This window comes from Lates calcarifer, linkage group LG2, assembly GCF_001640805.2.
Source record: "Lates calcarifer isolate ASB-BC8 linkage group LG2, TLL_Latcal_v3, whole genome shotgun sequence".
In the NCBI taxonomy this organism is placed as follows: Eukaryota; Metazoa; Chordata; class Actinopteri; family Centropomidae; genus Lates; species Lates calcarifer.
In genome coordinates this window covers 23,968,252-23,994,157 of record NC_066834.1, presented here as the reverse complement: position 1 = coordinate 23,994,157, position 25,906 = coordinate 23,968,252, and the positions used below count along the sequence as shown (strand labels likewise).

General features: G+C 41.4%; 1 protein-coding gene across 4 annotated transcripts in view; it reads right to left on the bottom strand.

Moving 5' to 3' along the window:
• Positions 1–183: 183 nt before the first annotated feature.
• Positions 184–25,906, bottom strand: part of myo5aa (myosin VAa) — a 52,873-nt gene continuing 27,150 nt past the window's right edge. Inside the window, exons 11-42 of one of the 4 annotated variants that reach the window (XM_051077180.1) lie at positions 25,735–25,816; positions 25,479–25,619; positions 24,214–24,339; positions 23,191–23,274; positions 20,045–20,200; positions 19,760–19,857; positions 19,390–19,476; positions 18,874–18,982; positions 18,554–18,765; positions 18,220–18,376; positions 17,845–18,084; positions 17,511–17,759; positions 16,244–16,337; positions 15,953–16,101; positions 15,660–15,773; positions 15,354–15,488; positions 14,908–14,964; positions 14,559–14,786; positions 12,536–12,636; positions 12,279–12,335; positions 10,476–10,556; positions 8,952–9,150; positions 7,575–7,640; positions 7,010–7,103; positions 6,716–6,865; positions 6,187–6,341; positions 5,885–5,974; positions 5,502–5,652; positions 5,075–5,357; positions 4,784–4,958; positions 4,521–4,601; positions 184–4,106 (exon numbers count right to left, since the gene is read on the bottom strand). In XM_051077180.1, the coding sequence (XP_050933137.1) occupies positions 3,954–4,106; positions 4,521–4,601; positions 4,784–4,958; positions 5,075–5,357; positions 5,502–5,652; positions 5,885–5,974; positions 6,187–6,341; positions 6,716–6,865; positions 7,010–7,103; positions 7,575–7,640; positions 8,952–9,150; positions 10,476–10,556; positions 12,279–12,335; positions 12,536–12,636; positions 14,559–14,786; positions 14,908–14,964; positions 15,354–15,488; positions 15,660–15,773; positions 15,953–16,101; positions 16,244–16,337; positions 17,511–17,759; positions 17,845–18,084; positions 18,220–18,376; positions 18,554–18,765; positions 18,874–18,982; positions 19,390–19,476; positions 19,760–19,857; positions 20,045–20,200; positions 23,191–23,274; positions 24,214–24,339; positions 25,479–25,619; positions 25,735–25,816 (4,354 nt within the window). In that variant the 3' untranslated portion in view covers positions 184–3,953. The remainder of the gene's footprint in view (positions 4,107–4,520; positions 4,602–4,783; positions 4,959–5,074; positions 5,358–5,501; positions 5,653–5,884; positions 5,975–6,186; positions 6,342–6,715; positions 6,866–7,009; positions 7,104–7,574; positions 7,641–8,951; positions 9,151–10,475; positions 10,557–12,278; positions 12,336–12,535; positions 12,637–14,558; positions 14,787–14,907; positions 14,965–15,353; positions 15,489–15,659; positions 15,774–15,952; positions 16,102–16,243; positions 16,338–17,510; positions 17,760–17,844; positions 18,085–18,219; positions 18,377–18,553; positions 18,766–18,873; positions 18,983–19,389; positions 19,477–19,759; positions 19,858–20,044; positions 20,201–23,190; positions 23,275–24,213; positions 24,340–25,478; positions 25,620–25,734; positions 25,817–25,906) is intronic. The other 3 variants (XM_051077182.1, XM_051077183.1, XM_051077186.1) reach the window with 3 other exon arrangements.

The window sequence follows — 25,906 nt, the reverse complement described above, 5'->3', positions numbered from 1 at the left end:
TGTATTAATGCCTACTTTTATTGTAGAATTAATTAATGACATGCATTATTACTATTTCTGTGACACTTGTGGTCCTCCATAATTTAATGGCCAGACATTTGGATGGTTTTTACTACAGAAAGCAAAAAACAAACAAAAACAAAACAAACAAAAAACAGAAATAACCCCCCCCACAGACAATCCAACAGTGCTGAATTCTTTTATTTTACTTTTACAGATTTGACAATTTATTCCAAGTTTCTTAGTTTCTTAACGGTGAACACATTCACTAAGCACAGCTACCAGAAACTACAAACAGTCCAGTTTGTCAAATGTACACATGGGTTTAGAGAGGACACATTTTGGTACTGGCTTCAGCATGTTCACACCAGTACCACAACAGCTGGGGTGATGATATATTTTGTTTTTGACAATTTATATCTTTTAAAATGGCACAATCAACGCTAGTGCTGATAAGAACAATGGTAATTTATAATGTCTACGTCATATCATACAACCAACTCTCTCCTTGATGTGAAAACGCAGAGTGACAGGAATTACATTTTCTCCTCTTTGAGAGCCCAAGAGAAGCCCAGGGGGAAACAAGAGGCCGCAGCTCTGCTCAACAATACAACTGATGAATGAACGTGTTTTGTTTTTTTTTTCTCCTCTGAAACTAGGCCGGCATTCCAAATCTACACTCTCATCACATCAGTCCACAAGGATAGTCTGAGTCTGAAAAGGCTGGTGCTGCATCCGTGAAACTTCCAGGAGTGTGTCTTCTTACCTGTGGCTTGCATTAGCTGATGGTTTTAATAAAACTGCGAGAAAAAAAAATCACTGATTAAGAAAAGGAGGCATCAAATCATACAGGGAATGTGGTAGAAGAAGCTTAAGGGGCCATAGTTGTGTAAAAAGGGGGAAATCAAGGGAAGAAAAAGCTCTTGAAGTGTGAAGTATTTCTTTTAACATATCCATCTATTATTTATCTGACTTCCTCGGCAATGTTTAAAAAGTGCATTTTGTCAGCAACCCATCTGTGACACCAACTGTAGGACAAAAGGACAGCTCATCAAAATAAAAATGATCACATTTTTACTCATTTTACAGTGGAAAAAAAATACTGCACTGACAGAACAAAACAATGCCACAATGTCGATGATGTGTGTAAATCATTCAGATAGCAAATAATTCAGATAAGGCTTTGTCCACAATGCGCAGCTAAAATTATGATACACTGCATTACCATTATTAAACATTCATATGGTTAATTAATTCCTTCAGCTACTGTCTCTCTCTTCAGATATGGACTCTTTACACAGACCACAATTTAAACTACCTACAAATCCAAACAATATAACAAAAGGCAGACTGATTAAAATGGTCCCAATGCGAACATATGGATATCAAATTATTTTCAAAGACAAGCGCAACACAAACTAACTTCACATACTAAATTCTCTTTATCCCATTTACAATTTGTTTACATCTGTGGCTCGTTCCTGTCAGAGTCAGAGTGGTCTGCTTCATGTCATTTAATGAGATGTTTCACTTCAGATAAAACATTTTTTATTTTTCTGCACATTTCCGCTCATATTTCCCTGGATCTCACTCCTGCAAATATTTTTCATCCTTGGTTGATTTGCTGCTTTAGAGGACTCATTTTTAAGACTAAGTTTTCAAAAAAATTTTAGATTAAAAAAAAAGTTCTGTTTTGGTGACCATTCACAATCTTTTTTGTATATGAGCACCTTAAAAGAAAAATAATTACATTGTTAAGGGATAAGGTCAACAGGCAAATAAGGTTCACATGAGGGCAGGAGGCAAATTTGGTTGACTGCTAATACTAATGGCACAACAGGAGGTAAACTAAAAGTGCTAAACAAGAGGCAGCGAGGACAACTTTACTACAGACAAAGGACTTTCTCTAACAACATGGGCAGATTCCCTGACACTCATCTAACGACTTAGCTACACCAAGGTTTCTCCAATAGTAAAGAAAATAAGCAGTGGCATGCGTGGTTAATTTCTGGTAGCTGGTAAAGCTAAGCCCATGCAAGTTTAACAGGGGCGGGGCAGCAGCAGTGCATGCTGTAAACCACACTGTAGCCATACTGAGGTGCAATATCATCCTCAGCCTGTGAATGTGTCTGGGATATCTGAACCAAAACAACCCGTGCACCAAAGAGAATAAAAAACATCTCTTCCTATGTCAGTATTTTTTGGTTAAAAGCCCATGTTGTGTTTTCTTGGCCACTAAACAGGAAGGCATAGGGGTGGACAGGTGGGAGACGTGAGAGGAAATCGGTTCACAAAGCTGCAGTTAAATGTTAGTGTGAAGATACAGCAGAGGAAAATATGTGTAAAGCTTCACAGATCTGTGGCAAACTCTCCAAAACCAACTTCGGTGAAACCGTTTCTCTCCATTCTGCCCAGTAATACATGGCTTTATACGATACATATGAGAAAATAACGACACTGAAATAAATAATTACGATGACAGTAAAACATTTTCAAAGCTCTGACTAGAGCTGTGACCAGCGAAGACAAGTAGCGAGAAGAAAGTGTTTGGGGTGCAAAACCCCCGGTGACACAGCAGTAAGCAGGTGTGTATGAGTGTGTATATCAGTGTTTGTACTGTAGTGTGAATAAATGTCTTTGTGCCAGTGTTTCCTGTGACGCTCAGCTCTAGTCACAGCTGTAAACAGTAAAGATTGTAGCAGGTTAAACCCTTTGACAGGGTTTAAACCTCGTACCTTCTAAATCTCTCCTCCGTTAAAACCCGTGCTACACTTCATCTGCCAGAAACGCAGGATTTATATTATGACAAAGCAACATCTCTAAGCTAAGTGACCTTACAAATAATCATCTGTGCCGGCACTCGTTAACCTATCCTACATATAATTTACCTGATATTGACATAAATACCCTACAGTGGAACTAAAATGGTCTTTACAGAGCTGTTCATGTTGGGAAATGATGGTCCCATCCTTCATACCAGACGTACTTTCTGCAAAGAGGAAGCTTCTACTCTTAAAAAGGGAGGGTGGGGACGGAGGTAAATGCAATAAATAAAATACATGATATATATTATTCATATTTATATATATTTATATATGTATAAATAATATAGTACAGACAATGAGTTCTGTCTTGGCTTGACTGTGTTCAGAGACTGTGTGGTTACCTCAACATGGGGTGGAGAGAGAGAGAGAGAGCGAGAGAGCGAGAGAGCTAACATTAGCACTCAACAGGCTTTGTACTGGTACAAACAAAAAATATCAAGCTATTCCTTCTCGCGAGGCCTCAGCACCTCCTTTTGGGCCTGCTCTCGTGTTATGAGTACGCACATTCTCACTGGAGAACGAGACGACGAGACGAGAAGAGAAGAATTATTGTAACCACTAGCTGAAACACAGAGGAGGGAGCTGGGGTAGCTAAGTCACACCCAGGTGTCGATGGAGAGCAAGCACTGGAGGCTTTGATCTGGTCCTGTGGCTTCTCTAAGAGGCAGGCGTTTATACAAGCAGTGGATGGATTGTGGTGTTTTACAGCCAGATTTAAACCACCGGCGGCGACGGCAACGACTTGGTTGTGTGTTTATCTGTGCATTTTTTTATTTATTTTTTGTTGGAGAGAAGGTGCACGTAAGTGTAGGCGTGCATGTGTACGTTCAGTGGATGGAACTATTGTACAGATGCATGTTGAATGTTCAGCATGTGGTGGGTTGTGTGTGTTTAATTTCGCATGTTGTGTGTGTTCATGTCCAGATTTAGACCGGGGATATTTAACAAGAGACTTTTTAAATAAGTATTTTGGACATAATTGCTCAAATTGTATTGATACAAATCCTAATTTTGTGTGTAGGTGATGCTCAGAAAAATGTATTTATTTGTCTTGTGATGATTGTGTATGGGGCTTCTGGGGCCAGTGGGTGCACCGCAGGGCTCGGAGCCGTCTCGTGGGGCCTGGGTTTAGACGCGGGTGAGGAAGCCCAGGTTGAGCGAGCTGGGGATCTGGATGGTTTCCAGAGCGAGGGAGGAAGGATTGAACGGGAAGGTGACCGGGTATATCATCTTCGTGTCCATCAACAACTGAGGGCTCTCACAACGGTCTCGTAAGCGAGTCTGAAGGTTAAGAGGAAGAGAGCACATGAGAGACAAAGAATTAATACGCAGTCACGTTTCATTTGCAGAAAAAAAGTGTCAAAAAGTGTCAATTTCTAGACCGTACTCTTTATAATATTTACAGAGAAAGACCCAACAATAATTGGTGCTTAATGTAAGGAAGGTCCACCAGTTTTGTAGCTGTCAAACTATGCAAATACATTTCTTTTGTCTTCTGAAGCATTGTCAGTTTGTCAACTAAGGTTTGAAGTCACTCACTATCAAATTCAAATGAACATAACTAGATTCAATTTTGCTTTGGGAAGTCTAACTTTGTCAAAGTGATGTTTTCCAGGAGCGTCCATGTCCTTAACAAACGGTACATAAAACAGTGTGTCCAGAGAACGATGTATTGATATATCTGGAGTGAAGTACCTGTATGGTTCGTATGAATGCAACTGACACTCTCTCCTCAAACTCGTTGACTGGAGTGTAGAGATTCAGGACCTTCACGATCTGAAAGAGAAGTAACACAAAAAGGTTAAAACTGAAATGTTAAACATATTTTACCTGCAGTTACTCACACCCAGGGAGTTTTAGAAAATGTAAAGTAATTCATTAATCACATGATTTCAAACGTAACTTCAGAGCAGTCAGTATTATGTGAATGTGGTGTAATAAATGTCAGGGTGTTTTACCTGAGCGGTGGTGAGGGCCTGGCACATGGAGCAGATGGCCTCGGCATCCTCATCGGTCTTTTTCTTCACCTGCAGTAGCTGAGCTGCCTGGATCAGAGGCTCCAGAGTCTCCTTGGCTCCGCACGTCATCAGACCTTTGTCTCGGAGCCACTCCTCCAGCTGGCTCACATTGTACCTACACATACATGATCAGTAAAGTGGTCAAAACTCAAACAAAACACAGGAAAAATAAAAGGAAATAAATCAATCAGCCCCACTCCTGGCTCCTCTCTGAGCAGCAGCAGCTCCTACCTGATCTGCATGCCTTTGCTCCAGGAGCACATGTCCTTGCGTAGCAGCAGGTTGTTGAGGGTGACAGCTCCGATGATGTAGAACTGCTGCTTCACCACCTGCTTGATGAGCTCGGGGTCGGTGCCGTGCTGACACATGGTGGAGTGGAAGGCGCTCAGCTGCCGCAGGATGGAGTCCAGGGTATAGGTGCCCTCGTCGGCGATGCTGGACGTCCGCTTACGGAGACCCGTGGGCTTCACCCCCGAAACGCCCTGGATGGTCTCATGTTCGAGCATGCCAGAGACTGCAGGGAACACACACACGCAAATAGCAAGTATTTGTATCATGCATGTAAGGAAATAGAAAAAAAGCAGAGTTTAATTTCATTACTGTTGTTACTACATTAGATTGTACGAGCACACACACTCAGACATGCACAGGCACACACCTATCATGGGCTGGAGGATGTTCTCCATGCATTTGATCAGCTGCTGATAGATCTGGATGGCCAAGTCACTGATCACCTGTCTGTACTCCGCCAGGTCAAAGTTGGACAGACTGTGTTCATTTTGCCTCGATGTGTTGTGCTTCATGAAGGCCTGTGACACACACACACACACACACACACACACACACACACACACACACACACACACACACACACACACACACAGCAGATGATATGCATTAAGATTTTGGCAATTTTTTAAAAATAATATTTACACCTCAACTATTCAATTTAAGCAATACATTTTCCATCTACAATATATTCAGATAAATGTTTGTTTTGCTACTTTCTAATGGTGAAAACACAGCACAATCAGTACTCACCTCATCTCCACTGTATTGTTTCAGACAGTGCAGGAAGCGGCAGGTGTTGGCCAACCAGAAGGAAACTGTCTCAAAGTCGTCTCCTCGTTTCTGACAGGAAGAGGAAGAACAAAGTGTCGTCAGTGCTGGTAAAGTGGGTTAAGGCTTCTTTCACCCAGATTACAAGAAAGCATATTTTCTCTTACCGGCCACACAGAGATGATGACACAGGTGTTTAAACTGAGTGAACTAACCCATTAACCACAACATGACTGACTCCAGCCGGAGATGATATTACCCAATATCCACACACATATACATACCTTCAATATCTTCTTAATACTGTTGATGGTCGAAGTGAGCAGAGTGCGGACCTTCTGGTCATCATTGACATAGTCAGCATGTCTCAGACACATGAACAGGATGTAGGCTGGCAGACCTGGGATCAGATTCACGGCCACACCACGAGGCTTCAGTTCTAGAGAGACAGAGGAGAGGGAGTTTAGTGGTGGCCTAGGGCAACAAGGATGAGAGGTTTCAGCTCTTTAGAAAAAAAAAAAAAACTTACAGGATACAGATGTTTTTTAGATTTCAGACCAGATAAACTGTGAATGAAGCCCTTATTTTTTACACTGCCCCACATTGTTATTAAGTCTAAAAATGTTCCTCTGTGTTTAATCTTTAATGAGAAAGATCTCTGTGAAACCAAGGCACAGGAAATTGTACATTTAACCCCAAAAACCACAAACGTTGTGATGTGGAACCACAGAGCAACACCAGAGGGTTCATTAAAGAACCTCTTTTTGACTTTACGTCTTTGTAAAATCCATTTTTCCTATCCTTATTTCTTACCTAGGATGAGGTTCTTCACCAGTTTGAGCTCATCCTCCTTCTTGTACTCCAGCATTCCTTGGAAGTCTTTCTCCCTGCGGGGAATGTTGACCGGGTGGATTGGCTCGTCCACCATCTGTCCCGGAGACGTCTGGCCCTCGGTTTGACCCGCTGTGACACACACACACACACACACACACACACACACACAGAAGACAACAACAGTCAGATAATACAGCACAAACATGCAAACTGCTCTGTTTTTCTCTCAGTGTGTTTCTTAAGCCTTTGCCGAATGATGATATTCCTCCTCACCTCCCATCTCTCCGATCCTCTTGGAGTAAACCTTCAGCTGTTTCTTGAGCTTGCGGATGGTTCGGTCCTGCTTCTCAAGCTGCTCCATGAGATCCTAAAACAGACGACAGGACAGAGTGATGGAGAGAGGGGAGGACAAAGAGGTAGAGACAAGATCTAGAATAGTGAGGAGACAATTCACACTGTCGCCCTCCAGTGGGAAAAAATGAACACTCCAGCACTTGCAAATCAGCAGCTTAGACACAGGAGTCAGAAGACCAGAGGAAATTATGACTGCTACTGCCACCAAAACGTGGAGTTTAAATATCAATCTGACAAAGTTTTTTCAGCTTGGAAAATGTGAGTTGTGTTTTAAAAGCAAACAAACAAACAGAAGAGTGGAGGGGATTTTTAATCAACAAAAAAGCTGCTGTACTGAAAAAGGTGCAGAGCTGCTCCGCTGTGAGTTAAAGGACACTGCTGTAGAGAGTTAGAGCGACGCTTAGCGCGATTTCATTCACAACACACAACCTCCGTTAGTTCTAACACACGTGCAAACACACAAACACACGCTGTCTCTACATACAACCATCCGTCGTAAAATGATGACTCGAGCCTCTCTGGATGCTGTGGGGTCCTCGGCCATGAGTTCCTGTCAGGTGACACCATCCATACAAATGAGTGTGTGTGTGTGTGTGAGAGAGAGAGACAGCGCTACAGTGGCTGGTTCAGTTTTTCCATGTGTGGCCCAAGTGAGAATGAAACCACAAACCCAAATACCTCTAATGACAATATACACTCATCATCAATATGTATATGTAACATGGAAAATTATGTATGTCTGTGAATTTCTGACTTTGAGCTGTGTTCATCACTGAAAGAGAACATCTGAGTGTGTGTTGTTGTTGTTTGTGTGGAGCAGATTCTGGTTCGAAGGCACCGGAGTGATTTGTTACTGTTCTTTGGCAGAAATGCTTTGGATGCAGAGCATAACAACAACACAGCACTTCCCTTGAACTTGAAATCAATAACTTTTGTTTGATATATATTTTTACACTATGCTGTCTTTGTGAAGGACGACAACACACACTGATCCTGCAATATTTGCAAAGTTGCACAGAGATGGTCCCCAAAGTCTTTGCGCTCTTGAGAAATGATGATCCGCTGGTCGGTTCACAGAGTCCTGACTGATAATGCTTAATACTTAATTAACATTTCAATCCATCATACAAACAACAACAAGGTGTGAAAGTGCACCAGGCATAGCTATAGTTACTGTAATGGGAAGGTGACAAAATGTAAACTGTAAAGTTTTACCTTTAAAAGGAGCCACACGCAACAAAAAATGACTCTAATAATCAAGATTTGGGAGCCACATCCAGCCTTCCCAACCACACTGTTATCCACTGAAGGAGGATTAGGACAAGGATTAGAAATGTAGAGGAGCTTTTGATTTTTTTTTTCCATTGTTGGATACATCAGGTGGGTTTATTATGGGGATGGATCATGTACATTGTAATTTGAAATCTTGATGTTATTAGATATTAAAAATCTTTATTTGATGATTTCAGTATAAAATTCATGTTCATTTAGAGATCAAAAAAAACAAAGCTACAAACAAGTCTAAACTTAAAACCCACTGTTCTTGAAGTTTCATTGGCTCTGTAAATATTCATCTTGATTTCTACTTTATTAACTAGTTCAATTCTGTTATTGTTGATACATTAACAGTTTCACCTGTATATTTGGGATTCAGCCTGAATGTGTGTCTGTGTGTGTGTATTTGTACATGAGGTCTCACTGTTGCGTGTCCGATGTTTTAACATATAATGGATATAATGATATTTTAACCTGTAAAGTGCTGAGACTCTTTGTGACGTGCACTTTAAACAAAGAAAGTTGAAGTTGCTTCTCTTCCTCAGCCTGCATGTGTCCGTATCTGTGTGTGTGTGATGTAGCGTACCAGATTCTCATTAGTGAGCCGGGTGATCTCGTGTTGCAGACTGGCTTCGATTCGGGCCTCTGGAGGCAGCTGGAGGTTTTGGGCCAATAGCTGCTGCTGACGGTTGTTCTCCTCCTTGACATTCTGCAGCTCGCCGCGCAACGCCTCCACCTCATTATCGTAACTTCTTCGCTGAGTCTGCAGCTGGTGCTCCAGCAACCTGAGGTGGGGGAGGTGGGGGGTTGGGAGGGAGATGTAAGAGAGGTGAAGAAGAAGAGAGGAGGAGGAGGAGGAAAAAAGGAAAGGCGTAGATAGGAGATGAAGGGATGAGAAAAAAGGAGGAGGAATGTGGCAGGTGAGAGGATGTGAGGGAAGACAGGAAGAAGATTGAGAAAGGTAGATGAAGGATTGAGGGGGAGAAGGAATATTTGTGTATGCACAATGAAGGGAAGAAGCGACAGGGAGTAACGAGAGAAAGGGCACAAATAGGGAAAGAAGAGGAGACAAAAAAAATCAGCCAGCAGTGAGAGAGAGAATGACAAAAGTGGAGGTTTTCACCACAGTGTGGTGTCGCAGGACAGCAGCATGCTGTGCAGACAGTACCAGCAGCCCAGAGCACTCTCTTTATTCTGCTGAGTCATTAAGCTTCACCCGCTTGAAAAGCTGAACTGAGCCAATACAGTAGTCAGTCAAAAGAGTAAACACATAGTTTAAGACGAAGCACTGACTGAAGATCTTAAGTCATCAGATCGAAGTCAAATAGTGTTTGTGAACAAATCTTAACCATTTGTTTTCAATATCAGGAATATCAGCTGCTAGTGATGAAACACCACTGATCAGATGGCAAAACCACTTCTAGCATCAGAAGAAGAATACAGCATATAGTAGCATACAATTATAATACACTGCAAACACATTTGAAGCAAGCTCTACAGTGACTACTGAATTACAGAAAGCTATAACATAACAGGCTGTCATGATAAGTGAGTAAAACATGGTTAGTAACAGGATGAAGGGAAATTCTGCTGCACTATCTTACAATAAAAACTGAAAAATCTAACCAAAGCATTGTATACATTACATTATATCTTATAGAATGGACTAGAATATATTCAATTTTAAAATGCACACAACTCTGTAAAGTCCTATGTTTATGCTTTGTTGTGCCAGAAACATGGCTGTCTACCTTGGCAATGGGCCATTTTCATAAAACACAGAGAAAGCTTTAAGTTGTGTTCCTATGGCCACTTAGAATAAAATAATGGGTGTGTGGACTTGGCAGTAAAACCAGCTTCTAAATCTGTAAAAAGTTGTGATTCTTTGATAAGACTCCCAAGTCACTGACCAAATAACGAGCAGTCCTAATTTCCAAAACTGACCAACTGGGCAAATTAAACAGAGAGGTAGATGTGAGAGAAAGAGGTTGGTGACATGTGAGAGAAAAAATACGTGAATGAAGAAAAACAGCAGTACACATCCTTTCCTGTGAAAAGGCAAACGTGTCATGCTCAAAAAATCACACTTGTGTTTGAAACGCAATAACACCTGATGGTCTCCTTTAAGCCCTGATTAACCAGCCACAGCTCTCCGTCCTCATTCAGCTTATGGAAGTCTGGAGCGGCAGATCTGACCGACACACAACACAAAGCAACATGAACAACACAATAACAAAAGAAAATGCGGGATGGTTGGGTGAAGGGGGGAGATGTACAAGACGATGTGAATGAGCAAATGCCTAATAAGAGATGTGTGTATGTTGGTGTGTGTATGCTTTAATTTATTTGGTTTATTCATGAAATTTTCCTCGAAAATTGGAAATTTTCTATGCATTTTAATCATGCTGATTGATACCAACTGATTTATGTTTCACTGCACAGCTACATGCAGGTAGCTGGCAAGGTAGTGTCCTCTATGTGTATGTGTAGCCTGCTGTGTACTGTACATTTCATCTGTGAGTTTGTTCCTGCATTTATTGAGATCTGCTGATTGAACTCTGAGGTCAGTGTGTGAACAAAGGAGGTCACAAGCAACAAAAGGAGCAACATGGGAGAAACAGGGGAATAAATGTAGTGATGCACAGCACAACTTTTTGGGAAGCGCTGGGGTTAAAATGCAGAGAGATTTGGGTTTAATTATCTAATAATTATGTCTACATAGTCAGTGTTAGCATTAACAGCTGTTTACTTCAGCCATTGTTGTGTCAAGAACAATGACACAAGAGGTTTGAATATGTCCTCTTCATCCTCTCAAACTGGACTGAGGGCAGACTGGATGCTACTATGACTCACTATCACAAAGTGTTATTATAAGACGGAACGGGGCAGGCCAGGGCTAGCTGGTTAGCATGCTAGCTTCAGTAAGAAGTAATAAAAATAGAAACAAAATAAGAGTTGACATTGCTGAACTTGTGATGTTACTTCTAGACTGGTAAGTAAACAGCTCTTAATGTTAATGTTAGCTATGTAGCGATAGCAAAAATTTACACATAGCACCTTTAAAAACCATGATAATGTATGTGTGAGTTATTTTGAGGCCAATGAGATGAGCACAACTGACTATGGAGGAAAGTGGATTTAATAAATGGAACAAATCTTTGAGTGTGTATAAACTTCCTTAAATGTGTGCTGCACACCTCTGCTCTAACAAACATAAAAAAATTCAGTAAGGGGGTCATTTCATGCAGTATTCATGCCAAACTCATTCCATAAAGCTGAGACAGGAGGCCTCCTACAACAACAAAAAACCTGCTGCACAGTCAGCGTGTGAGAAAGTCATTTTGTGGATCTGTGTGTTAATAAAACTACATCTGACAGTCGTCTCCATTTAAGCTCAGACATTTCCATGCTTTCATGCCACACTTTAGATAACTATTACACTGTAAATATGGAATTCTGCAACATCTCCAAAGACAGACCAGAGTCGTTGAAGGCACGAAAAACATACTGGGGGCATTATTAAGAGGTAAACCACAACTATTTTGATTCTGGTCCTTCAATAAGAGACACTGCTCTTGTTAGCACTATAATGTCAAAATACATGCAAACCTGCAAACCCTGAAACTTGACTCAAAAGCCCAATACACATTCCTTCCTTGCAGTAAATACCAATAAATATAAACCTTCTGTTAGAGCACAATCAAGATCTGAACTATAGCTAGAGCGATTACATTGTTCATCATGCTGTTAGGGCAGAAAATGCCACACAAAGCTACCGAAGCTTTCATCAGCAGTATGATGTGAAATCAGCTGTTTCAGCTTCAGTAACATCAGTCGTTTCCAACCCTGTTCAGCAACAGCGTGGCCATGCATGCTCTGTTCCATGATGCATAGGCCACGTCTCATCTGTTACCTGAGCCTACTCAGGAGATCATTGACTTCCAGCGGCTTACGCATGAACCTAGGAGATCTGCACAAGACAAAGAAGTGTTCATACAGACACACACATATACATGCACCACTCAGACAGACATCATATTTACAATGGAACTGGATCTTAAGATATTAAAATGGACAAACAGAAATTAAAGAGCCTGGAGGAGTGTGAATTCAACACTGATGGAAGTAGAGACATGGAGATTAGGAGGAGCACCGGCTGTAATAAAGTACCTGTTGGTGTCTTTGAGGCCTATGTAAGCTTGTTTGAGTTCATCAGCATCCTTCAGCTTAGACACATCCTCAACAAAGACAGATGGCTCAGTCATGGTCTCCTGGAAAAAAGGCGAGAGAAGAGATATTGGTAGAAATTACGACAAGGAAAGAGGGATTAACGAGACAAAATAACAACACATTTCACAGAAAGGCCAGGCTGCTTCAGCTGTCTGTGAAGCTGCATCATAAACCACATCGTCACCATGACTGTGGGGATTTTCATACAGGTTAGGCGTATGAATGAAGACAAGCAAGTCAATGGTTTTATTAGCGTGCATCTACACTGCTGTGAGCAGTCAGCGTGTGTGTTGTTAAATGACTCCCTGCCAGCATCGGTGTAGCTGCTGGCTACGACTGTCCTTTTACACTGACAATCATCAGCCAGTTGGAGCCTCAGGCTGATACAGTGACAAGCCATCAAATGATGCCTCAGCGTCAGCCGTCTATCTATGGGAAACATGGTTTCACAGCAGTGGCCTCTTTTTCTTGTTCTAAAGAGGCGAGAGGTGCTGAGCATCAGTTGATAAGTGACATGGGCTAAATGTCACTTGTGACCAAGGTTTTTAAAGCGTTTGAGGAGGTTACATGTGACGGCTGTGTGACGAAGGCAAAGATAATTTTATTTGCAGTTTTAAAATTACTGTCACGTGTTAATAGAAATTCACACTATCCTCAGATCTCAACCCGAAACTTGCAGACAGCTTTCATTTTGTGGTAACATCCATCCCTGGGGGGCCATCATACTGAATGTATTACAGGCTGTGTTTACAAGGATGGATGCTAAATGGCTTCTGTAAAATGGCCACTGAGCAGAACTCTCAGACGTTTCACAAAATAAATAATCCATAAATGCATCCAGCCAGACAAAAGGATGAGACAGATGAGGTAATCAAACTACAGCCAGGAGACAACAGAGTCTGCATGGAAAGCCTCTTGAGCAGTAAAATTACTGATCTTGAGTCAGAGCAACAGTTTTTTTCTGTGATTTTCATCACCAGGATAAACAAAAGCTTGTGTGCAAATTGTTAATGATATTTTCCATGATTTCATTATGGGGTTCTAAACATGACCAAGTATTCAGATTTAATTCAAAGGAGCAAGTTTTCCACTCTAGAAAAGGATAATGTGAAGGCTCTCAAATATTACAATATGACCCTTCTACAGAATTGAAGAAAGTCCTTTTGTGTCGATAATGAAATATAAGAAACCATTAAACAACCACATTATATGCAAGTCTTAGGTGTTTTACAGTATTTTTTTTCCCTAGCAGTGGTGGTATGAGTTGCATTTCCTGAAGAATCAAGAGCCAACTATAGATGTATCTTTTACATAATATCTCTGTTGTTTCTGCTAGATCAGATTTCTTGCCTAAGGAGGTTTTATATACACGCTACACCATGAAGAAGTGTCAGATATTCATGCGAGACGCAGTTTTTCAACTGTACCTTCTCATCCTGTGGGAAAGCATGGATGGAGGAGAGAAGGTGGAGACAGGAGAGTTAGACACACTGAGGGTACAGTGAAAACATTTGCAACACACAGTGTGAAAAATTTAACGTGAATTTTCCCTAAAATCGACATCTAACTAAAGAGAACTCATATTGTTCAAATGCCAGATAAAGAATGTTGTTTGCCTTTGAGACACATGAGTACAAAGCTAACAAGGAAGTCTCAGATATTAGGATCTTCCTGGGCTACATAAACACACCATTCGTTATTTATTAAACATATTTTTTAAATCAAAATAAAATAATTCATTAATTATTAAAACTGATGTTTAGTCCATGAGAGATTTCAGCCAAATTCTTCGGTTACTTTTTTGGTTAACAGACAAACAGAGAAGCAGACTGGGGTGAAAACACACAAATGTACAAAGGTGGATGCAAGCAGCATAATATCCACCAACATGTACTGTGGCTTCACAATTATGAATACTAATGGCTGACAAGATCAGACCGAGGACATTAAATGCAGTCTTTACCTTGTGGTGCATGGCTTCTTTCTGGCTGACCAGCTGGGAGCGCAGGATCAGCACCTCCTCCTTGCGGACCTCCAGCTCCTCACAGGAGGCATTGAGCTGATCCAGCAGCACCTTGTAAGCGGGGGAGCCCGGGGCCCCGGCACCTGTAGCTGCGTCACCCAGCAGGCTTTGCCTCATCTCTGCCAGGTCATGTTTCAGCTTCTTGTTCTCAGACTCCAGCTCCTGACGCTGAGAAGTGAAAACACTTAGAGTTATGGTCACAATAAAAGGGGGACGATTAGGTATTTTAACGTTTCTTGTCTCTGGAAATCAGTTGAAGAATGTACTTCACCCTACTTTGACTGCTTACCTTGAGGGACTCGTATTCCAGCTCTGCCCCACGAGCCTTTTTAAACTCTGCATCATCCTGAAACAAGGAGCAGAACATGATGATGAGGAAACCTGTTGGACTGGGATACAGATCAGAGCCTGAAAAAGTTGTGTTTTTTAATTTAATTATGTCGGAAAAAATGCTGATAGTTCTTTTTATCTATGTGATAACCTATCTATTAACCAATGACATACTTATCTATGTACACAACGATGAAAACTGTAAAAGTTATTGTTTGTCCTTATGCATGCCTATGGATGTATATAAAGGTGTTAGGAAGCTTTTCAATAGGTAGAATCCCAGTATTACAGTATGTTTACAATCCTTTTCTATGGGTTAACACACTACAATGAGGCCTTGAGCGGTTGTATAGTTAGTTGATAAATTGATATATGTCAGATTTCAGTGTGACTGGATGTCAGTACCCTGGCTCTAGCCCGCTGGAACTGTTCTTCTTTGTTTTCCAGCTCGTTGCGCAGCGATTGCTTTTCTTGCTCCAGTTCTGTAAGACGTTTCTGCAGCTTGAGGGTTAGTGAAGTGTCTATTCCTCGTGTCACATCCTGCATGACATGATAAATGTTAGGAGAGCATTTGCCCAGTAAAAAAAAAAAAAGTCCACAGCTTAAATTGTGATTAACACCATGTTTAGCAACCATTTTTACAGTAGAAACCATGTGTCTAGATTTTTCCTTTTTTAAAAATGTGGTTGTATTTAATGCCAATGTTCTTACTTCGGCGGCCCGGGAACCTTCTTCCAATTCGGCGTACTCTGAGTTGTAGGTGTACTCTGATTCGTTGCTGCTGTGGGTGGAATCTGTTCTCCTGTGACCAGGCTTGGAGACGTTCTTCAGATTGGACAGAGAATTGATAATAACAATAAATTAAAGTTCTCCCAATTGGATTGAATATCACCAAATATTTGACTTGACTTTGTCTATCTGAAGTAGTAATGAATCTGTTAGTGTAGTAATGTGTATACCTCTCATAAACAGTAACCAGTTGTGTGTGTGTATGTGTTTCTCACCGAGGAAAGAGCCATCTCCTCCTTCAGGTCGTCGTATTTCTCCTCGAGGCGAAGGTGTTCTGTCAGGAGATTCTGGTAGCGAGAGCGCTCCTCGTTCAGATCTGTCTCCAGCTGCTGAGTCTCCTCTGCTATCGCACGGGCCATTTTCTCTGGTGAGGCAAAACATAAAGGAGTAGTGGTTAAAAAAAAGAAACATACTGTGTGGTTTAGGAGACAGTTAGATATTTCTGCATGACTAAGATGGATGTGTTGCAGTAAGTCAGCGTGAATTGTGTGGTGATGTTTGCATACCTGTCATCTGCTGACTCTGTTCCTGAATCAACCTGTTCAAGTCGTCCTTCTCCGTCTTCAGCATGCCATTCTGATCCTTCAGCTCTGAGACCATCTAAATACACACGCAAATGATCCTTAAATCACATCTTGTGTAAAGCTGGTGACTGTCTGCATCTCAAATGAGAAATTATCTTAAATCCATTCCACAGAAACTATTGTAAATGTGACTGATCCAGTCGTTTTGCACATCTGTCATCAACACATTACTGTAACTCCCAAGTCTCAAAAGATGCTCAAAACAAGTGCTTCTCATTCAGAAAAACCTTTTTAGATATTTCAAGTAAAGTCCTGTTACTATAGATCAGATTCCTGACCTCCATGGGGAGGAACACAAGAGAATATAATAATTAATGAAATACACACAAAAAAGCTTAACTGAGGGATTAAAAGGAGAATTTCCATTCGTAGTTCAGTAAATTACTGGGTCCCTATTAATTACATGTTCTCTAAAATACCTCTTTTGGAAGTCTTACAATCAAGATCAAAATCTAAAAAAAAAAGGAAAGTGCACAATAGTGGGTTTGTTGTTTGTCTGTCTGTTCTCAGATGTTCAGTCTCTAAAATACTGAACATGTAAGTGCAGACACTGAAGAGGAAGGCTAAACACAGACAAAGCTAGACAAAAAACACAGAGCACGCACGCACGCGCACACACACACACACACACACACACACACACACACACACACACACACACACACACACACACACACAGAGTTCAGTGGCTACCTCACTAACACACTACTCTATCTCCTGTGCTCACCTGACCCGGGGCTAATCTGTCCCCTGAGCCCACCACGTGCCCTTTTCCCCCTGGTTCGCTCTGGTTCCTAAATTGGGGGGAAACTGTTTTCCTCTGATGCCAATGTCCATATTTATACAATATAGTATTGGGTGATATGCTGTATATTTCCAGGGAACTATGAGAGATTCTAATTATTCAGAGTCATTTCTATTGACTTTGGTTTTAAAATAATGACAGGATATTTGACAGTCACAGTCTCTGGGAATGAACTGGAAAGCTAAGCTAAGGAAAGAGGACAGGATGCTTAAGGAGACTAGAGAAAAGAAGCCACTCGTTTTAAATTTTCCCTGAAATTCAAAGTCTATTAGGATTATATGTGCAGGCAAACTAGTACATTTACTTGATCTCAGACTACAGGAAGATGGAGGAGCAGGAGAACAACAGGTAACAGGGCGGGTGTGGATGTGGATCCTGTCTTACTTTCTCCATCTCGTCCCTGTATGTCTGTGCCCAGTCCTCGATGGTCTTCTTCTCCTGCTGCGTGGCACTCAGCTCCTTCCTGAGCCGCTCCAGCTCATCCTGCAGCGACACCACCTGGTTGCTTTTGTTCTTGGCGTCCTCCTCCACCCCACGCAGCCGGCTCAGCTCGCTGCGCATTCGCTCGCTCTCTGTGGAGTAGGAATTCTCCAGGCCGATGAGTCTCTCGCTGATTGACCGGTTCTCCTTGTTCTGCACAGATGGCAACGCAGAAAAGTCAATGAAGTCAATAAATAAAGAGACAACAAGCGTGTATAGATGCAGGTCAACATCTCACCTGCTCGTCGATCTTCCTCTGCAGCTGCATGATCTTGTTCTCCATGCCTTTGTTGAGCTTCTTGAAGTGCTCCACTGAGCGAGCCTCGATCTTCAGCTTCTTCAACTCGCGCCTGGCCCTCATCCTGCGGATGCAGCACTGCAGGTAGACGATGGAGTAAAGGCATCGCTTGTACCAGCACCGAGCCAACCAGCCACGAATGTGTTTCTGGATGATCACTGCCTTGTGCTCCCTCAGTAGCTGCAGACAGACACAGAAACAGTAAAGAAGAGGCAGAGAGAAATTTGAGCATATGTGCTAATGGGGATGTCAATCAGATTCTTTTCAGATTTTACTATATTTGTTTTGCAGTGATATGTGTGATGTGTGTCTTACCGCCTGGTACTTCTGCCGGGCCATATAAGCTCTGAGGATTGTCTGCATGGCCAGGGCAGCAGCCTGCTTCTGCCTGTAGCGTTTCCTCTCCACGTACATCCTCTGGTACTTCTGGATGATGGTGGCCGCCTGAGTGCGACGCATGAACTTGGCCAGGCTGAGGAGAGCAGAGATATACGTGTCATGATCAGCACTTTATCATTTTAATATTATTCTGAACTTATTTTATTTAATTTATAGTATAGTGGTCAAAGAGGAGTTAAATGTCTTTGCATGTGATTGTTCTGTTTGTGAAAGGCTGAAGTGAGGGGAATGTCAGGTTCAGTTGACTCACCAGCGGGCCTGGTATCCTCTGGTGAACCTCTGGATGGTGATGGCAGCGCTGCGCTTGCGCAGATACTTCTTGCGTGCCAGCCAGCAACGGATGGTTTTCTGGATGCGGATGCAGGCAGCGCGCAACTTGTCCGCACGCAGCTTCTCCAGATAGGCGACCTGGCCGGCCCTGAAGAAGATCTTGGTCTTACCAAATTGGTATTTATCTTGGTCCTGGGGGAAGACAGGAGCAGGGGTTTGATGGACAAAAATGCAAAACCAAACTTGGACTTTAAAATGGTTATACTTTAAAAAGAAAAGTGAAAACCCAGACTGTCTGACCTGTACTAGTTTCTCCAAAACATTTTTACAGGTCAACTTCTTGTCAGGGAGCACATCCTTCTGCTTCATCAGCACTCTGTAACGGCTGAAGAACTCCTGATACGTCCACCTGTAACACACACACACACACACACACACACACACACATATATGCATTTAGAAAACTGCCACAACTAAAACCAAAGTAAATTCAAAGAGGGGAACAGTTAACTTTGCTGTTTGACTTTCTCTAAAGAGGAAAAACACTAATGACTGCATAATACAATGCATTTTTTCATGTTAATTTGTAAAATATATTGTGATATATTCCTGTGAGGTGACTCATCCTGACTGAAAATAGAAACCCTAACTTAATATTTGTTCTTTTAACCTTTTTCTAACAGATTTAAAAAAAAATCCTGTGGGAACAATGATGTATACTTCTGCTGCAAAAACATATCTGTTCTTCTCAAATTCAGAGGTTTTCAGAATCTGTGAGAATCATCATCAGTGTTTCTGGGATGTGTCAGTCAGTACCTGGATGGGAAACCTGCAGCAGAGATGCGGATTGTCTCCAGGACACCACAGGCTCTGAGCTGCTGCACTGCACGTTTAGGATCAAACCTGTCAACAAAAAAAGAATCACATTCAATATATGGCCACCATAAATTACACCTGAGTTAAGACGATGACTAAGCACAATACATGAATCAATAATGGCGACAGTGTTTTAAGAAATTTGACATATTAGTAAGACGTCACAAATTCAACATGAATTAATGTCAAATCTAAACTGAGAATATGAAGAAGTCCAAAATGGGAGAAAGACATAATTATCAAATTACACTGCCAAGAATAACAGTTTATTTGAAGAGATGTAGGTACATAAAACAGACAGGAGACTCACGAGAAGGCCAACTTGAAGTCGTTGGGTTTGATGCAGCGGACATAGTGTGGAGTGGTTGCATTCAAAGTCTCCATCAGCATTTGCAGAGAGTTACGAAACTACAAGAGAGAACCATCATCCATAGCATTATAATCAATATTACAACAATTTAATGGCAATAGATGATTAATTGATATTTACCAAAATGAGCTGGATTTGATTTAACTTCTGCAAATATCTACACTGAGTGTGCAGACATGTGACAGCATCAGTCTAAAAACACAAAACACCGGAGACATGATCAACCTGGCAGCCGACGGTCTTCTTGTGCTCTTTGCTGCTTTTGTCCCGGCCCTTGTCAGGTTTGATGCTGAGGCGAGTCCGGCCTCCCGTCCCGGGGACCTGACCAGTGGGACTGGTTGCCTTCTCTTCGTCCTGGAACAGCTCCACCAGCAGGTCAAACTGGGAACAGCACCACGTAGAGTCAGAAACAGAATAGCTGAGGGCAGCGTTGAGACACTGCGGGCAATATAATTTAACAATGAAGCATTTCAATCTGGATTAAGACTTAAAATAAGCTTCAGTGCAACTACTGTAGATCACACATGTATAAAAATGCACTTTCTAACAGTCTCTTCTCATAGCCATGCGTTTGGGTTTTTCTTACTTACTGCGTAGTGCATATTTGCACAGGCAAAGCAGGATGACAGTTATATTTTGAGCATATTGATATTGATGATTTACATTTTAAATTTATAAAACTCAACAAACAAATCTAGTAAGTTTGACATGAGAGTTATTTAATCTCAACATTTCACACAAATCAGCTCAAAAGCTGTTTGGCAGTTTAAGCAGACGAGTGAGTACATGTTGCTTGATTTCTTAATTAGTGTTTGTTAAACTCATTCACAGTCAGACAGCTGTTACAACGCTATAAAAAGTAGAAATGATGAAGGGTTATGTTTTGCCATATATGACAGTATGCTGTTGCCATAGATGACTGTATGGCATTATTTTGCCATGATGTTATGACATAAATAGTATCATGTACCATATATGCCCTTTAGTAAAGCACGCACACACATCAGTCATGTTCCATATAACACTGGGGTTATATGAGGAGGATGCTGTGTTACATGTGCAGCTTCAGGTCCTCCTGCTGTGCTCAGAGCATTGCCATGCTGCTTCTCCCACCACCTTCATTAAGCAGGACAGCCACAGCCACAAAGGCTCTACGTGCTGCTCGCTCTCAGCGTCACTCTGAAAACATAAAAATACCCTCCTTCCTTTGTCCCTTGTTTTTTATGTCCAATCCCCTTTTGTCCTCCCAGAGTGCCTTTAGTGCTCCCCATGCAACAAACAAAGGCACACACACACACACACGCGACTTCAATCTCCAGTGCTGTTAAGAGTGATAATAACACAGTGCCAGAAAGAGAGAGAGAGAGAGGGAGGGAGAGAGAGAGAGAAAAGGAAGGAGGACAGATAAAAGATAAAAAAAAAAGAAGCTAAAGGAAGGATGCTACAGGCGGCCCAGCGTTGTAAGAACGCCTCTGTTTACCTTCTGCTGGCAGGGAAGGGTTGTCATGATGAGGACAGAACCAAACATACATGGACAACACATGGAGACACAGTGACAACACAAACACAATGACATTAAAAGGAAAAGTTAAAGGAACCAAAAACCCAAAGTTCAAAATCATTTCCATCCCCATCAAAAACTACAGTATACATCTATGATTCAAACTGAAAAGGAAATGAAACCAGGCAGACTAATGACCAACATGTATAGTGCAATGATGCAGAGGAGAATGATGGGATGATGATTTTTGATCAGATCCAACTCAAAACACTTTGGGGGTTTCCACTGAATTCCACCCCTGCACAACATAACAATACAGTATGTCTGTGGTTGAACTACAAATACGTTTTTTTTCTGCTGTAGTTTTGATCATGGTCCCAGGTCACAGGTGCATCATGGGAGACAACATATCAGGCATTCCTTGAATGCACGGCACGGAGTCTTGTGTGAGTCTTTCAGGTCCAAGTGCAGTTTTGAGCAGCGTGGGTACTATACTCTGTAAGTGGAGCCATTAGACGCCAGAACATGTAATTGTTAACTGTCAACATTGACCTTAGTCAGACACCAGCAGCAGAGAGTGCGCTTAAGTTTTAGAGATCTTCTTTATCCTGGATGCATCATACAAACAGACACAGTCAGGGTGGAATAAAACTGCTGCTTCTCTGGAGAACTGATGCATGTCGGTGATGGGGAATAGACCAGTGGTGCATCCCAAAAAGTTGAGGCACAACAATACATGTTAACATACATCATGTCGGTGTGTGTGGTATTCTTTTTTCATTGTGAGTTATTACGGTTATTCCAGTCGCAAAAAATACACACAACAAATGATGGGATAACTTTGGCAGAGAACTAAAACAAAAACTTAATTAGACTAAATCTCATTAAGAGGTCACTACCATTTAAACCCAACTGTTAAAGTCTGACTGATCTCGGCAACAGTCAGGCTATACATTCCAGTGCCTTTGTGTGTCTGTGTGTGTGTGTATGTTAAATGGTTGTGTTAGAGGTTAGCAGACAGTATTTCAACCCTTACCCAACTCTGCTCTGGTTGAAGTCTATAAGAGAACAGTTGAAGGTCACTGTGAGCATTTTGAACAAACACACTGGATCATAGCCTCTGTGTGTGTGTGTCTGTGTGTGTGTGTGTGTGTGTGTGTGTGTGTGTGTGTGTGTGTGTGTCTGTGTGTGCAGCCAAAACAGCAGCAAGGATTTAAAGGCTTAGGCCCCTTTTGACCCAACCAGGTTTCACACACTGATCCTGAACCAAGGCTAAAACGCACACACGTATGCACACACGTGTTGTTAATTCAGATATGATCGGACTTATTTAGGCTTAATAGCATGTGCATGTTCGCGCCAGTGTGTGTAGAGAAACTGGATCCCCCTGTACAATCTATAAAGTTGTAGAACCTACATAAAGTTTTCCAGTTGATAATGATCCTTTGAAAAAACCTCTGGTAACATAATTAACTCTAAAATAACAGAGGTTGATATCTTTTCAAACTTATATGTCTGTTCTGTTATCTGTAAACAGAGCATAAACCTCACTGACAATAAATGCCCTGAATCCAGCATTTGTTTTCACTGTGTGAGTCAACAGTGTCTCCACATGGCCAGTGGAGGGTGCTGCTTCCCTAAGCCTTTAGGCAGGACTTTTGATCAGAGAACAATGGTTTGTTTTTCCTTACAGAGACCAGGTGACACAGCTTCAGGCTTCTTTTGAAGGTAACAAAAACATATACACACAGTGGATGCTTTACAACACATTTATCTATACTGTCTCAATAGGATCTGCTTTTGACTTATTGTATGCACTGTTATGTACAGTAGATGTATGTGTGTCTGTGTCTGTGTTTGTGCGCTTCACCTTGCTAGCCTTCAGCACATTGATCTGTTCTTCATTCACAGTGTCCTTGTTCTTCTCCAGGAAACCTTCACACTGGTACTCGACCTGCTCACCAACAACAACAACAGAGCACAGTTTGTGTTACAACCACAATATATTATTAACTTTGCTTGTTTGTTACTGAAACTCTTCTAAAAATCTTCCTCTAAAAATGCCAACCTTAAATGATTTCCACATGACTGGCAGGATGTTGTGATTTTTTTAGATTTCCCTCAAAAGGGCACAAACATGCTGGTTCTGTATTCATCACACTGACCCTCATTATTTAAGCCTAATCATGGACATAACCTATGTTTGAACAACATGACAATTTCATCTACTGGTTTATAAGTCAAATTCAGGCGACCAGTCACAGCTCACAGGCAAATGGGTCTGCAGGGTAGGTTATATACAGCCCAAACTCCTGATGCTAGTTTCTTTTATTATACCTAAGCTCAAACACTGCAAACATTTGGTCAGAAATGTTTCCAAGGGATCCCATTTTAATATCAGGGGACCTCATGGGACAGCCTACATTAGTCCATGACCCGTTTATCTGTAACCTTATAGTGAGGATCTAAAATAGACATGAAAAAAGCCTGTTGTGATACCTCATTACATGATATGAAATCTATTGCACTAAAGTGAATTACATCAGCACACACAGAGGCACTCTAAACACTTGATGGCAAAAGTGCCTTCCTGTATGAAAATAGTGAACAGTAAAAAAAAGTCTAATGTCCTCAAGCTATCCTAAAAATATCCCACACCAGCACTGCAGCAGACACCGCAGCCAATCTGTTCTCAAATGTTGTCAATGTAGCTAAAGGATCCACTGTAACACAAAGCACTGGTCCTTCAAACCAAAACCTGCCGTGTCATTACTTTTCAGCTGAGTAAGGAACAAAATTTGAATTTCAAAATACCAGACTAAGGAACAAAATGACTCATACAGAATGATTAACGATGTGCACATAAAACAAACACAATATAGTTGAGGCCCACCTTGTCAGCAAAATGCTGGATGATGAAGGCGCGGTTGGACATGCGTGGCTTCTCAAAGAGGGAGCAGGTCTTCAGGTGGGTGTTGTACAGTTTCTGAGCCCAAGAATCATCTGTACCTTTAGGCATCTGGCAGACAAAGGGAGAGGACACAGAAGAAAAAAATCAGGAAAACATGGAGAGTAAACCAATCTGCTCATAGTTACACTGGGTGACCAGTAAAACAGAAACCCCAGTACTGTTTTCAGTCAGTCTGTATTCATTGCTGTTATTAGAATGTATTGCATTACATTGTTTTGCTATTTTCTTGTTCCTAAACGCATAGTGCCTTTTTTCTTTCCTTGCCAGCAAGAGCATTTCTGTGCAATAATGTTGGCAATGCGGCCCACCTCAAATGTCAACAGTCTATAAAATGACCTTGTCGTGGTTACGGGCCACAGAGAGATTAGTTTGTGTTGTTAGTGATCTAGCTGAGCTATGAAAGTGTGTAGATGGTACAGATATGAGCACTCTGCATATGAGCTGACGTCTCTAATGTGACATTAACTGTGATATTTTATATACATTCAACTGAAACTAAACTCAACATTAACATCAGTTCTGAAAGCTATGTCAAGTTTTAACACACAAAAATAAAAACAATCAAACTGAATTATTCTCAGAATTACAGCTCAAGGTGTTCAATATTTAATAACCATCTTAGTGACAAGTTGATGAAAAATAATCTGAAAACACGAAACACAATGAGCATGAATAGAACCTTGTGCCTGCCTCGAATTCAGTTTCATTGCGTTAAGTGGACAGAGAGAACAAAGAGAAGCTGCCGTCTAATTGTTGTGACTGTGGTCATTGTTTCACTCTGCATTTCCTTCCTGCAGGTAAACTCTGATGTGAAATATACATGTAGGTGTTGGAGACTCGGGTCGAGTGTCTGTAAAATGTAAAGCACAATGTGGGTGTGAATAGCAAAAATGTTCTCACTGAGATGTTCAACCACAGCCCACAAGCCTCTCGTCAATGTGCAGCATGGACTCTTACTTTTCCTGCTAGTTCCACCAACAGTATTGATAAGTCTTATGTAATGCAGATGCCAAAGCAGACTCCTTTTAAAAGATATATTAAAGAATCAAAGATTTAAAGAGGGGCAGAGCTCTAAAAAAGATCTGAACAATAAACTGCATCAAATAAAAGGAAACTGTGATGTGTTGGAGACAATGCTCTCAGCACTGTAAGCGTTAAATATAATTCAGAAGACTAAATCAAAGTACTTTGCACTCCTCGTCCAACAGGTCCAGGATTCCCATCTTGGCTTCTATGAGGTTAATGCAGGGCTGATTGTCGTAGAAGTCAATCAGAGTCCAGGGGATCTGCTCCTTCATGTACTCCTCCTGCTCCAGTTTGAACACGTGCTGTGCACAGAGACACGTGCAGTTGGAGTTTAAGCTGCATACTTGCAATAAATATGTAACATTTCAGATCTGTTAATATAATGTGTAATCCAACAGGAAAACACATGTGGCTCACCATGTTGAATTGTTGCTGCAGTTTCTCGTTGGCATAGTTGATACAGAACTGCTCAAAGCTGTTGATCTCAAATGTCTCAAACCTTGTGAGGACAGTGGAATTGACAAACATCTTTTATGAGGCTTGTTTAGTTAATACATCAAATATAGACTTAGGCAAAAGATTTCTGTTG